The sequence below is a fragment of the Papio anubis genome, chromosome 4 (assembly GCF_008728515.1).
Source record: "Papio anubis isolate 15944 chromosome 4, Panubis1.0, whole genome shotgun sequence".
NCBI lineage: Eukaryota > Metazoa > Chordata > Mammalia > Primates > Cercopithecidae > Papio > Papio anubis.
Genome location: NC_044979.1, coordinates 102,706,009 through 102,720,149, shown reverse-complemented (window position 1 = coordinate 102,720,149; position 14,141 = coordinate 102,706,009). Strand labels below are relative to the sequence as shown.

At 36.3% G+C, this 14,141-nt stretch overlaps 1 protein-coding gene across 3 annotated transcripts in view; it reads left to right on the top strand.

Annotated features, from left to right (window-relative positions):
• Positions 1-13,891, top strand: part of LOC101015792 (probable C-mannosyltransferase DPY19L2) — a 93,345-nt gene extending 79,454 nt beyond the window's left edge. For 2 of the 3 annotated variants that reach the window (XM_031665353.1, XM_031665352.1), the window contains exons 8-10: positions 970-1,144; positions 11,001-11,100; positions 12,499-13,883. In XM_031665353.1, the coding sequence (XP_031521213.1) occupies positions 970-1,144; positions 11,001-11,100; positions 12,499-12,628 (405 nt within the window). In that variant the 3' untranslated portion in view covers positions 12,629-13,883. Of the gene's footprint in view, positions 1-969; positions 1,145-11,000; positions 11,101-12,498 lie in introns of all 3 variants that reach the window. The other variant, XM_031665354.1, reaches the window with a different exon arrangement.
• The last annotated feature ends 250 nt before the right edge of the window (positions 13,892-14,141 follow it).

Genomic DNA, 14,141 nt, shown 5'->3' with positions numbered 1-14,141 from the left:
CAGAGTGAGACTCTGTTTCAAAAAAAAAAAAAAAAAAAGAGTTTCCTGGTGGCCAGGCACAGTGGCTCACAGCTGAAATCCCAGCACTTTGGAAGGCCGAGGTGGGCAGATCACTTGAGGTCAGGAGTTCAAGACCAGCCTGGCCAACATGGTGAAACCCTGTCTCTACTAAAATACAAAAATTAGCCGGGCATGGTGGTGTGTGCCTGTAATCCCAGCTACTCAGGACGCTGAGGCAGGAAAATTGCTTGAACCCAGGAAGCAGAGGTGGAAGTGAGCTGAGGTCGCACCACTACACTCCAGCCTGGGAGACAGAGTGAGACTCCGTCTAAAAAAAAAAAAAAAAAAGTACCCTGAAGTGCTCATCCAATACCAGAGCAGATGCAGAGTAATTGCTCTAGTATGGTCCTGTTTGGCTCAAAGAATCTGTAAGAAATTCTGGGGTTCTATCACTGTATCTAACATACAAAAGAACTAGATAAATTAGCTAGAATATTGGGCCTCAGGTACTTCTACAAACACCTTACTTAGTTTTGATTATGAGTGTATAGCCTTAAAATACCATAATGCCTGTTTTCCTGAGAAGAATCTATATATGTCAAGCTAATAGGGCTTCCCTGTCTACTAACGATGTCCACAAAAGGCAGCCAACGATGAAAGGATTTAGTTCTAAGATGTTTCACAGTTGTGATTTGTTTATTTTAATCCTTGGTAGTAAATTAGTACTAGAAGGATCAGGCATTCCTTCCTTAATTCTTCCCAGGGGAGAGAAAGTTCCGTTTTCACCTGGGCCCTGTAATGCCAACATATTCGTTGCTTTAGAAACAACCGGAGATGGTAATTCTGTATACGTATGTGCTGATATCAAAGGGTAATCCACATGGGTTTGAGTAACAAGGTGAGAATTTATTGTTGACCCTACAGTACTCTTATATAAGAACTATAAATAAATGGTTTCTGTCGTTTCAGCTCTTTGGCTGGCTTTTTCGCAGAGTTCGTTTTGAGAATGTTATCTTTGGCATTCTAACAGTGATGTCAATACAAGGTTATGCAAACCTCCATAATCAATGGAACATAATAGGAGAATTTAATAATTTGCCTCAGGAAGAACTTTTACAGTGGATCAAATACAATACCACACCAGGTGTGTAGGTATTTGGTTAATGCATAGTTGTGCGCATACTCACAAACACATTTTTGTATACTGTATAATTGTCATTTCTGATATATGTGTGTATGACAGATTTACAAATAGGCATTCATACTCTCACAGACTTTGAGCAGACTATTGTAATATCAATTAAACCCTTCCAAAAGGTAATTTTGGCCCCCTTTAAGCCCCTCCTGATAATTATCAAATTTAAATTAGTACCAGGAAATTAATGACTTTTCACAAGTTATGTCCTTTAACTCTCAGAGAGCACTACAGCATTTTAACCATAACAGTGACAAATCAAAGCAGTAAATCTTTAAAAATGAAATTTCACACCTTGTGTCAGGCATAGCAGAAGATACTCTTGATGGTGGGGAGAACTGGCACCGCTTCTGTCACTCCAGTCAGTGCCATCTCCTCTAATTCTGTAAACAGGTCATTGGCAGAAGAGTTAAAATCTTGGATATTCTATTTTCTTCACAAAATCATCTCATAGAGATAGTATACATCCTACTTTTAAATACTGCAAAATTTTCTTTTTAGCTTAGCTCCTTTTCTTCCTGTCTTTATTCAGAACTACCTCAAGCAGATACATATTTTTAAATATCTTTCCAGAGAATCAAGTATATTCTATAACATTTTCTGCAACTAAATTTGTAAATCTAAGGTTATTTTTGATATTTTGAAACTTTCTCTGGCACAAGTTCTTCACTACAGTTTATTTAAATTTTCTTATGACTCTTGAGCTTGTTTCCTCTTATTTCTTATTTGATAGCCACTTTTTTTTTTTACTAATTAACCATCATTAAGGTAAATCTTTATAAGCTTTAACTAAGATATTTGGTCTATAGCTTTCAAAGGGTGTAGGTGACAGCGCCTCGTTAAACTGCCAAGCCAGTTTAATTCGAATTTTAAAAGTAATCCCCAACTGACTTTTTCCACATAGGAACTCAAGGTAATCATTCTCTTTCTTTACTCTCTCTTGCCCCTCCCCAGTTATAGCTATTTTTCCCAAGCTTTTAAAGATATCTGCCCTTTTAATCTTTTCTTGTGTCTTTCTTTGTTCCAGTGTTTGTATTGGGTTCCTGACAGAGAGCCTACATTTGGCAACTTATCATTCTAAGATAAATGCCACAAACCCCCATCTCACTTTTAGATGCCTCTTCTCTGATCTTCTTTTCAATCTGTCTTATTCTCCTTTTAATTACTCTTATTATGAGTTATCTCATGGTTACCACATATTAAAAGCTGTATGAAGTTTTGTAGTATTAGTGGGACTAGTGCTTCTACTGAGCACCGCCATGCAAGGCTGTATAGTTTGTGCACTGCACAAAGGTGACCAGTTGAGAGGGTAAGTGAAAGCTTAAATCCAGCTTGTGGTCCACTCAGCAAGCCATGTACAAACGGGGCTCTGTCAAGTCAGGGGAATACCTTTTTCTAATCTGTGTAGTAGGCTAAATGGAAACTTCCATACAGTGATAGGAAAATACCTTATTTTTCCTTGTTACGGTCATTTAGTTCACAGCCAAAAAGACAGAAGGTGGAGGGGGAGGGTATTTCTTCCTCTCTGTCTGCCATAGAGGACAGCTCAGTGGGTCCAGCTCTTGCTGGACAGGTGTGCCTAGTCTTTTTTTGGAAGACCCTGGCCCAAGGCTTTCAATTCTTCTTGCCCAGCATTTCCCAACCTTAGCACTGTTGACATTGAGGCTGTCCTGTGTATTACAAGAAATCCTTGGCCTGTATCTACAAGATGCCAACAGCATCTCCTCCCTCCTCCCCATAGCATGACATCCAAAAATGTCTCCAGAGTTGACAGTGCTCCCTAGGGAGCAAAATCATGCCTGCTTGAGAACCACTTCTCTAGCTTAACAGCTTGTCATCATTAATTATTGAGTCTCCAATAATAAATACACGTTCTTTGATTGGCTTACATATTTTCAAATTTGAGGCATATAAAGAAATTTTCATTCAAAGTTGCATTTAGAATGCTTAGTTATATTGGAAAGGAAACACTCAGGGTTGTCAAAGTTTTTAATTTATGTGGGTACATAGCAGATTTGTATATTTATGGGGTAGATGGGATATTTTGATACAGGCATACAATGTGTAATAATCACATCAGGGTAAATGGAGTATCCATCACCTGAAGCCTTGATCCTTTGTGTTACAAACAATTCAGTAATACTCTCTCAGTTATTTTTAAATGTACAGTAAAATTTTGTTGACTATAGTCACCCTTCTGTGTTACCAAACACTACATCTTATCCATTCTATTTTGTTTGTGCACATTAACCATCCTCAGTTCCCCTCCACCCCCTCACTATCCTTCCCAGCCTCTGATAACCATCATTCTATTCTTGATCTCCATGAGTTCAACTCTTAATTTTTGGCTCCCAGAAATAAGTAAGAACATGCAAAGTTTGTCTTTCTGTACCTGGCTTATTTCAATTAATGTAATGACCTCCAGTTCCATCCATGTTATGGATAGGATCTCATTCTTTTTTTATGACAGGATCTCATTCTTTTTTATGGCTGAATAGCACTGCGTTGTGTCAGTGTACCACATTTTCTTTATCCATTCACCTATTGATGGACACTTAGGTTGCTTCCAAATCTAGGCTATTGTGAGAAGTGCTGCAATAAACACGGGAGCGCAGATACCTCTTCTAAACATTTATTTCCTTTCTTTGGGGTATATATCTAAGAGTAGAATTGCTGGATCATTTGGTAACTCTACTTTTAGTTTTTTGAGGAACCTCCAAACTCTTCTACATAGTGGTTGTACTAATTTACATTTTCACCAAAAGTGTACGAGAGTTCCCTTTTCTCCACATCTTTTCCTGTCTTTTGGATAACAGCCATTTGTTATTGCCTGTCTTTTGAGTAATAGCCATTTTAACTGGAGTGAGATGCTATTTCACTGTAGTTTTTGATTTGCATTTCTCTGATCATCAGTGATGTTGAGCACCTTCTCGTGTAGCTGTTTGTGACTTGTATGTTTTCTTTTGAGAAATGTCTATTCAGATCTTTTGCCCATTTTTAAGTAGACTTTTAGATTTTTTTTTTTCCCTACAGAGTTGTTTGAGTTCCTTGTATATTCTGGTTGTTAATTCCTTGTCAGATTGGTAGTTTGCAAATATTTTCGCCCATTCTTTGGGTTGTCTCTTCACTTTGCTGATTGTTTCCTTTGCTGTGCAGAAGCTTTTACACTTGATGTGATCCCATTTGTTCATTTTTGCTTTGGTTGCCTGTGCTTCGCGGGTATTTACTCAAGAAATCTTTGCCCAATCCAAAGTCCTGGAGAGTTTCCCCAAAGTTTTCTTGTAGTAATTTCAGAGTTTGAGGTCTTCGATTTAAGTCTTTAATCCATTTGGATTTGATTTTTGTATATGGCATGAGATAGGGGTGTACATTCATTCTTCCGCATATGGATATCCAGTTTTCCCAGCACCATTTATTGAAGAGATTGCCCTTTCCCCAGTGTATGTTTTTGGGACTGCTGTAAAAAATGAGTTTACTGTAGATGTATGGATTTCTTTCTGGGTTCTCCATTCTGTTCCACTGGTCTGTGTGTCTGTTTTTATGGCAGTACCGTGATGTTTTGGTTACTATACTTCTGTAGTATAATTTGAAGTCAGGTATTGTGATTCCTTCAGTTTTGTTGTTCTTGCTCAGGGTAGCTTTAGCTATTCTAGGTCTTTTGTGTTTTCATATAAATAAGGATTGTGTTTTCTATTTCTGTGAGGAATATCATTAGTAGTTTGATGGGGATTGCATTGAATCTGTAGATTGCTTTGAATACTATGGACATTTTAACAATACTGATTCTTCCAATGCTTGAACATGGAATAGCTTTCCATTTTTTGTGTCGTCTTAAATTTCTTTCTCCAGTTTTGTATAGCTTTCATTCTAGAGATCTTTTATTTCTTTGGTTAATTTCTACATATTTAATTTTATGTGTGGCTACTGTAAATGCAATTACTTTTTAAATTTTCTTTTTTCAGATTGTTCTCAGTTGGCATATAGAAATTTTAATGATTTTTGTACGATTTTGTATCCTACAACATTACTGAATTTATCAGTTCTAATAGTTTCTTTTTTTTTTTTTGGTGGAGACTTTAGGTTTTTCTAAATATAAGATCATATTATCTGCAAACAATGATAACTTGACCTCTTCCTTTCAAATTTGGATGCTTTATTATTTCTTTCTCTTGTCTGATTGCTCTAGTGAGGATTTACAGTACTATGTTGAATAATGTGGTAAAAATTTTCACACCCTTGTGAAATTGTCACGTCCCAGATCTTAGAAGAAAGGCTTTTGATGTTTCCTCTCTCAGTATGATACTAGCTGTGGGTCTGTTGTATATGGCTTCTATTATGTTGATTAATGTTCCTTCTATACCCAGTTTTTTTTTAAGGTTTTTATCATGAAGGGATGTTGAATTTTATCAAATGATTTTTCTGCATCTATGGAGATGAGATGATCATATGATTTTTCCCCTTGATTTTGTTGATATTATGTATCACATTGATTTGCTGTGTTGAACCATTTTTGTGTCCCTGAGATAAATTCTATTTGGTCATGATGAATAATCTTTTCAATGTGTTACTGAATTCAGTTTGCTAGTATTTTGTTGAGGACTTTTGCATTAACATTAATCAGAGATATTGGCCCATAGTTTTCTTTTTTTGATGGGTCTTTGTATGGTTTTGGTATTAAAGTGATATTGGTCTCATATAACGGGTTTGGAAGTATTCCCTCCTCCTCTATTTCCGAGAATCGTTAGAGTAGGGTTGATATTAGGTCTTCTTTAAATGTTTGATAAAATTCAGCAGTGAAGCCATCAGGTCCTGGGCTTTTCTTTGCTGAGAGACTTTTCATTAGAGATTTGATCTCATTACTTGTGATTGGTCTGTTCAGGTTTTGGATTTCTATATAGTTCAATCTTGGTAGGTTTTAGTATCTAGAGATTTATCAATTTCTAGGTTTTCCAATTTATTGGCATACAGTTGCTCATGGTAGTCTCTAATGATCCTTTAATTCCTGAGATATTGGTTGTAATGTCTCTTTTTTTCTAATCTCTGATTTTATTTATTTGGGCCTTCTCTCTTTTTTTTCTTCGTCTGGCTAAAGGTTTGTTAATTTTATCTTTTCAGAAAACCAGTTGATCTTTTATATTGTTTTCTTTATTGAAATTTCATTTATTTCTGCTCTGATCTTTATTATTTCATTTCTCCTACTAACTTTGGGTTTTGTTTGCCCTTTTCTAGTTTTTTAAGATGCATCATTGGGTTGTTAATTTGAGGTTTTTCTTCTTTTTTGATGTAGGCACTTATAGCTATAAGACTTCCCTCTTAATACTGCTTTCACTGTATCTCATAGGTTTTGATATGTTGTGTTTTCATTGTCATTTGTTTCAAGAACATTTTCAGTTTCCTTCTTAATTTCTTTATTCATTGGTCATTCAGGAGCATATTCTTTAATTTCTATGTTTGTAGAGTTTCCAAAATTCCTTTTGCTACTGATTTCTACTTTTTCGGGGTTTTTTTTTTTTTTTTTTCCATTGTGGTCGGAGAAGACACATTATATTGTTTCAATTTTTAAAAAAATGTTTTAAGACTTGTTTTGTGGCCTATCCTTGTTTTGTGGTCTATCCTTGAGGAATGATCCATGTGCTGAGGAGAAGGATGTGTATTCTGTAGATACTGGATGAAATGTTCTGTAAGTATCTATTAGGTCCTTTTGCTCTATAGTGCAGATTAAGCTCATTGTTTCTTTGTTGATTTTCTGTCTAGATGATCTGTCCACTGCTGAAGGTGGGGTGTTGAAGTCCAGGCTATTATTGTATTGGGATCTGTCTCTCTCTTTTGCTCTGATAATATTTGCTTTATATATCTGCGTGCTCCAGTATTGGGTGTATATATATTTACAATTGTTATGTACTCTTGCTGAATTAACCCCTTTATCATTATATAATGACCTTTATCTCTTTTTATAGCTTTTATCTTGTAATCTATTGTGTCTGATATAAGTATGGCTATTCCTGCTCATTTGTGGTTTTCATCGGCATGGAATATAATTTTCCATCACTCTGTTTTCAGTCTATATGTGCCTTTAAAAGTAAAGTGTGTTTCTTATAGGTTACAGATTCTTAGGGTTTTGTTTGCTTATTCACCCACTCTTTGTCTTTTGATTGGAGAGTTCAGTCCATTTACACTCAGTGTTATTACTGATAAGGATTACCCCTGCCATTTCATTATTTGTTTTCTCAATGTTTTGTGGTCTTCTTTTCCTTCCTCTTTTTCTTTCATTGAAGGTGATTTTTCTCTGGTGGTGTGTTTTAATTTATTGCTTTTTATTTTTTGTATATCCACTGTATGTTTTTAAACTTGAGGTTACCATGAGACTTGCAAATAATATCTTATTAACCCATTATTTTAAACTGATGACAACACTGATTGCATAAACAAACAAGCCAAAGGAAAGCTAATAAAAATTCTAAACTTTAACTTCATCTCCCCACTTTTTACCTTTTTGTTGTTTCTATTTATATCTTATTGCACTGTCTCTTGAAAAGTTGTTGTTATTTTTTATTGGTTCATCTTTTTGTCTTTCTGCTTATCGTATAAGTAGTTTATATACCATAATTACACTGCTATAATATTCTGTGTTTCTCTGCGTACTTACTATTACGAGTGAGTTTTGTGCCTTCCAATTATTTCTTCCTCATTAATGTCCTTTTCTTTCAGATTGAAGAACTTCCTTTAGCATTTCTTACAGGACAGGTCTGGTGTTAATGAAATTTCACAGCTTTTGTTTGACTGGGAAAGTCTTCTCCTTTAGGTTTGAGGGACATTTTCTCTGGATGCACTACTCTTGGGTAAAAGGTTTTTTCCTTCACTTTAAATATGTCATGACATGCTCTCCTGGCCTGTAAGGTTTCCACTGAAAAGTCTGCTGCCAGATGTATTAGAGCTCCGTTGTATGTTACTTGTTTCTTTTCTCTTGCTGCTTTTAGGATCCTTTCTTTATCCTTCACCTTTGGGAATTTGATATTAAGTGAGTTAGTCTTTGGGTTAAATCTGCTTGGTGGTCTATAACCTTCTTGTGTGTGAATATTGATATTTTCTCTAGCTTTGAGAAGTTCTCTGTTATACTTTTGAATAAACTTCCTACTGCTATCTCTCTCTCTACCTCCTCTTTAAGGCCAGTAACTCTTAGATTTTTCCCTTTAAAGGCTACTTCTAGATCTTGAAAGTATGCTTCATTCTTTTCTATTCTTTTATTTCCTCTGACTGTGTATTTTCAAGCAGCCTGTCTTCAAGCTCACTAATTCTTTCTTCTGCTTGATCAGTTCTGCTATTAAGAGACTGATGCATTCTTCAGTATGTCAGTTGCATTTTTCAGCTCCAGAATTTCTGCTTCTTTTTAATTATTTCAATCTGTTAACTTTATCTGGTAAGATTACTAATTCCTTCTCTGTGTTATCTTGAATTTGAGTTTCCTCAGCACAGCTATTTTGAATTCTGTCTGAAAGGCCACATATCTCTGTCTCGCCGGGATTGGCCCCCTAGTGCCTTATTTAGTTTGTTTGGTGAGGTCATGTTTTCCTGGATGGTCTTGATGCTTGTGGATGTTTGTTAGTGTCTGGGCATTGAAGAATTAGGTATTTATTGTAGTTTTTGCAGTCCGGGCTTGTTTGTACCCATCCTTCTTGGAAAGGCTTTCCAAGTATTCAAAGGGACTTTGGTGTTGTGATCTAAGTTTCTGGTCGCTGCAGCTGTATCTGCACTAGGAGGCACCCCATGCCCAGTAACACTGAAGCTATTACAGACTCTTAGAGGTACTACGTTGGTGGTCTTGGATAAAATCCAGAATTCTCAGGATTAGCAGGCAGAAGCTCTTGTTCTCTTCCCTTACTGTCTCCCATATGGAGTCTCTCTCTCTCTCTCTTTCTCTCTATGTGCTAAGCTGCCTGGAGCTAGGAGTGGGGTGATATAAACACCTCTGTGGCCACCACAACTGGGAATGTGTTGGGTCAGACTTGCAGCTAGCACAGCATTGGGTCTTGCCCAAGGCTCATTGTAACTACTGCCTGGCTACCACCTATGTTTGCTCAAGGTGTAGGGCTCTACAGTCGGCAGGTGGCAAAGCAAACCAGACTTTGCTTTGGTGACCTTCCTTTCAGGGTGGCAAGATCCCCCAGGTCATAGTCAGGTCCAGAGATGCTGCTGTCCAGGAGCCAGGGCCTGGACTCAGATGCCTTAGAAATCTACCTGATGCTCTATTCTACTGCAGCTGAGCTGGTGCTGAAACCACCAAAGTCCTTCCCACCCTTCCTTCCCCTTTCCCCAGGCAGAGGGATCTCTCTCCATTTCCACCACTACCACAGGCCCATTGGGAGGTACTGCCTGGCTACCACCAATATTCACTTAAGGCCCAAGGACCCTTCAGTCAGCTTGTGCTGAGTGCTGCCAGGCCTGGGACTCGCCCTTCGGGGCAATGGGCTCTCTTCCAGCCCAGGGCAGGTCGAGAAATGCCATCCAAGAGCTAAGGCCTGGAATCAGGGACCACAAGAACCTTCTTGGTGCTCCTCCCCACTGCGGCCACGCTGGTACCTAAGCTGATTTTTGGTTCTTATGAAGGTGCTTTTTGTGTAGATCCTTATCAAATTTGGTGTTCCTGAGGGGAGAATGAACAGTGGAAGCTTCTGTTTGGTTATCATGCTCCACCTCCTCTCCAATATACAGTTTTTTACAGTAGATCTGAAAAATATGTCTTGTCTTTATTACTGATTTTATTGTGCTGATTAAAAATGATAATAACCTTCACAATTATATAATTGTTTTTTATACAAAAGTACCAAGAAGTAAGCATTTGGTCTTCTGGTGTTTTGAGAGAGGAAATGGAAGCCAGATAGCAGATTTTGATGTATCTCTAGTTATGACCAAATTTATACATGTCATTACTCCAAAAAGTACTACCAGAAAGTAATGAAATGATTTCATGGCATGTATAAATGGTGTCAAGTCAAATGGTAACTCTGAGAACTCAATTAAAGATGATCTGATGGAAGAAAACAACGCTTTTCTTTTTTTATGGCACATCCACAGAACCACAGTTCACAAGTCACAAAATTGAAAAAATGTCCCATGAGACTTGCCCTTCATAGCAGTCTCTCAGTTCCTGGCATTTCACATTATTGGAACAGATATGACATTTTATATTTTTTGTTTCATGTGTGTCTGTAGTCCTGCTGTTCGCATGGTGCTCTAGCACGGCAGGAAGCTTTAGTGAAGCAGCTAAGAGGGCAGGCTCTGCAACTTCCTGGCTGTGCAGTCTTGGGCAAGTCACTTAAGTTGGCTCTGTGTCTTCATCGTCTACAACAGCAGTCCCCAGCCTTTTTGGCACCAGGGACCGGTTTCGTGGAAGACCAATTTTTTCCACAGAACTGGGGGATGGAGGGTGGTTTCTGGATGAAATTGTTCCACATCAGATCATCAGGCATTAGATTCTAATGAGTGCGCAACCCAGACCCCACACATGCTCAGTTTGTAGATTCTACAAAGAACAGAGGACCCACCTCTTAGAATTGTGCAAATTAAGTTATTTAATTCTTGTTAAAATATGAAGCACAATTTCTAGCACCAAGATAGCGTTTGAACAAAAGTCAGCTATTATTATAGTAGACAATGAGTAAGTATTGAGTCAATAAAAGGAATGAGATCCATGGTCATGTAAATAGGCATCATCCTTCTTAATCTGGGTTCACATATTAGAGGTAAGTTTAACTTCTGATTTTCTTTAAAACATTTCATTGAAGAATATAGCCTTTTTTTTTTTCAGATGCCGTCTTCGCAGGTGCCATGCCTACAATGGCAAGTGTCAAGTTGTCTACACTTCATCCCATTGTGAATCATCCACATTACGAAGATGCAGACTTGAGGTTGGCAACTGATGAGTATTTCATCAAGAATCATTTGGTGACTCCCAATTCTTAGGAATTGGGAAAATATTTACACACACACACACACACACACACACAAACTCATCCTCATTTTCGTGCTGGAAGTTCAAAAAAAATGACAATGACCATCCAGAAATGACAATAGGTACCCGTTGCCTCTGGAGCAAGCTGACCTCTGAAAACTGAAAAATGCAAAAGCCAGTTTTTCCCAAAGTGACAAACATGTCACATATTTATGATGTGTGTGTGTATTCCAGTAAAACTACTAGGTAGTTGGAAGAGGAGGTAGGATGGATTTTACTCACAGCCATAGTTTGCCAACCCCTGCTCTACACCATAAGCCCTACTCTGATTTAGGAAATGATTTCTGGATCTTACTGGTGGCCAATGACTAGCCTTTTGTGACAGGTAGAAAAAGTACTTGAAAGTTGCTATTATATATTACGTGCTTTCATGAAAATTTAGAGTATTTTTGCTAGCCGATTATGAGAACTCTTAATTTCCATTGATGTCTAAAAGTTTTGCTTTCCTTAAATGGCTGGTTTAAAAAATTCTTTTGGTAATTCTAGTAGTTGTCAGGGTAATCATTTTTAAAAGTGGCTTTTTGGCCTATTGTTAGAGGCAAATATTTAAATTATTTAAAAGTTTTAGGTCTGCTGTCTAGGAGCCAGGGCTTGGAGTCAGACACCTTAGAAATGTACCTGACGCTCTCTCTATTCTACTGCGGTGAACTGGCATGGAAACCACTGTGGTGACTGAGCATCCCATATGCCTGAAATTCTAAGCAACATCCAATGGATAAGTGATAGTCTGCCAGGATATTGTAAGAACTTCCACTATGGTCAAATCACCTATTGTACCATATTTTGGTGATGATTCCCATTTCTCAAGATTCTGTCAAGGTGCTTTTCCTACCTGTTCTGACACCCTGGATGCCCATTGTCTAAGTGTTCTATTTGATACACTCAATTTCAATTCATGTGTTTGTCAGAGCTTCTTCAGATGAAATTAAGCATTTAAAGATAGGTTTTCACTACATTCAGTCTCTGTCAGAATATATTCTCTGAAAACTTTGTGAATTATGAGAAGAAAATTTTATATCCTAAGCTGCTGTCTGCTACCCAGTACAACTTTAGACTATTTTATACAATAATGAGCAGTATATGCAAAATTAAATTGCTATAAGTTTTATTACATTCAAAATATAAGTAGGAATGTGGAAACTGCCATCCTCAAAATAGCTGATGCTGTTTTGAGTCATGTATATAAGTGTTCCATCCAGTGAGTACTGAGATTTCAATTTGCTAGTAAGATTTTTTTAGTCTATTCTATTATCATTCATTTTAAAATCTTTTAAACTATTGTTTAAATTTAAAGGGCCCGGACAAAAATAGTTTATTCTACATATAGTCGAAAATCTGCCAAAGAAGTAAGAGATAAATTGTCAGAGTTACATGTGAATTATTATGTTTTAGAAGAGGCATGGTGTGTTGTGAGAACTAAGTGAGTATTAACCCTATGCTATCCAATATGGTATATTTTTAAGCAACAAATGTTTCAGTTTATTACAGTAGTTCTGATTCTTTAAGAATTTTTATTTTAAATTTATTAAAATATTATCCTGGTATCTTAAATTATTTCATCTAGAGAAATAAAACTATACTATCAATGAAGTAGAATTTAATTCCAAACATTATAGTATATTTTAATATCCTGATTTTTCAATTTAATTTGACATCTTCCACTTAACTTTTTTCATAATTTTTGAAATATTTATGAAAATTTTTATTAGATATCTGAAATATGGATTTGCATTTACAACAAAGTGAGATATTGCCATTCTGTACTATATAGCTGAATTATAATGGATTTGTAAGACTTAAAAGAAAAGTGACAAAACCCAACATGACATAATAAGAAAAACATTCCTAATTAAAATTTTTTAATTTCTGATTTTTCAATCCCTAAAAATCCTAAAATTCTAAGATGTGTAATTGATCTTTTGAGGCCTTTGTTTAGGCTCCTAAGCAGAGATACTAGCTGCTGCACATGACAGGAAATTCAGGCATATTAATTGTCTCCTAGAACAGCACATTAGCAATCAGAAGAATGAAACAGGTTCTACAGTCACTTCAAAATATCATTTACAATGTGCAAAAAAGTTTCAGAGATGCAAACTAAAATGAGAGAGTATGACCAATACTCTGAAAAAAATAAGGTAATAGAAATCAATTCAAGTAGGTCCAGATGTTGGATTTAGCAGCCAAAGACTGCAAAGCCACTATTACAAATACATTTAAAGGCTTAAGAAAAATACATTCAATGGATTAAAAGAAAACATGGTATCCATGAGTGAAGAGAGATGGAATCTTAGCAGAGAAATAGAAACACTCCAGCCCCCATGGAAATTCTAGAGATGAAAAGTATAATAAATGAAATGAACATTACTTAAATGTACTCAACAACAATTTTGAGATGCAAACGACATTTGAACAGAAAATTCAGTGAATTTGAAGATAGATCAAGAGAGAATAGTTAATCAAAAGAACAGGAACCAAAAAGATTGAAAAATAACCAACATCACAGACCTATGTAACATTAAGTAGTTCAACACATGCAAAATTTTAGTATTAGATGTAAGGAAAAAAAGAACACGACAGAAAAAATATTGAAGAAATGTTGGCCAAAAATTTCTCACGTTTGATAAAACTACTAACTTAGAGATCTGCTGAGCTCAACAAATCCAACTGGGTACGCCCAAAGAAAACCAAAGCAAGGCACATTATAGTCAAAATGGTAAAATCAAAGATTAAGAGAAAATCTTGAAAATAAGAGAAAAAAATGATAACATTTGACTTCTCAACATAAATAGTGGAAATTAAGAGACACTGGAATGATAATTCAAAGTGCTGAAGAAGAAAAATCAACAATTATATATTTAATGAAATTATCTTTTTTAAATGGAGGCCAAAAATACATTTTTCAGATCAACAAAATCTAAGATAATTTGTTGGTAACAG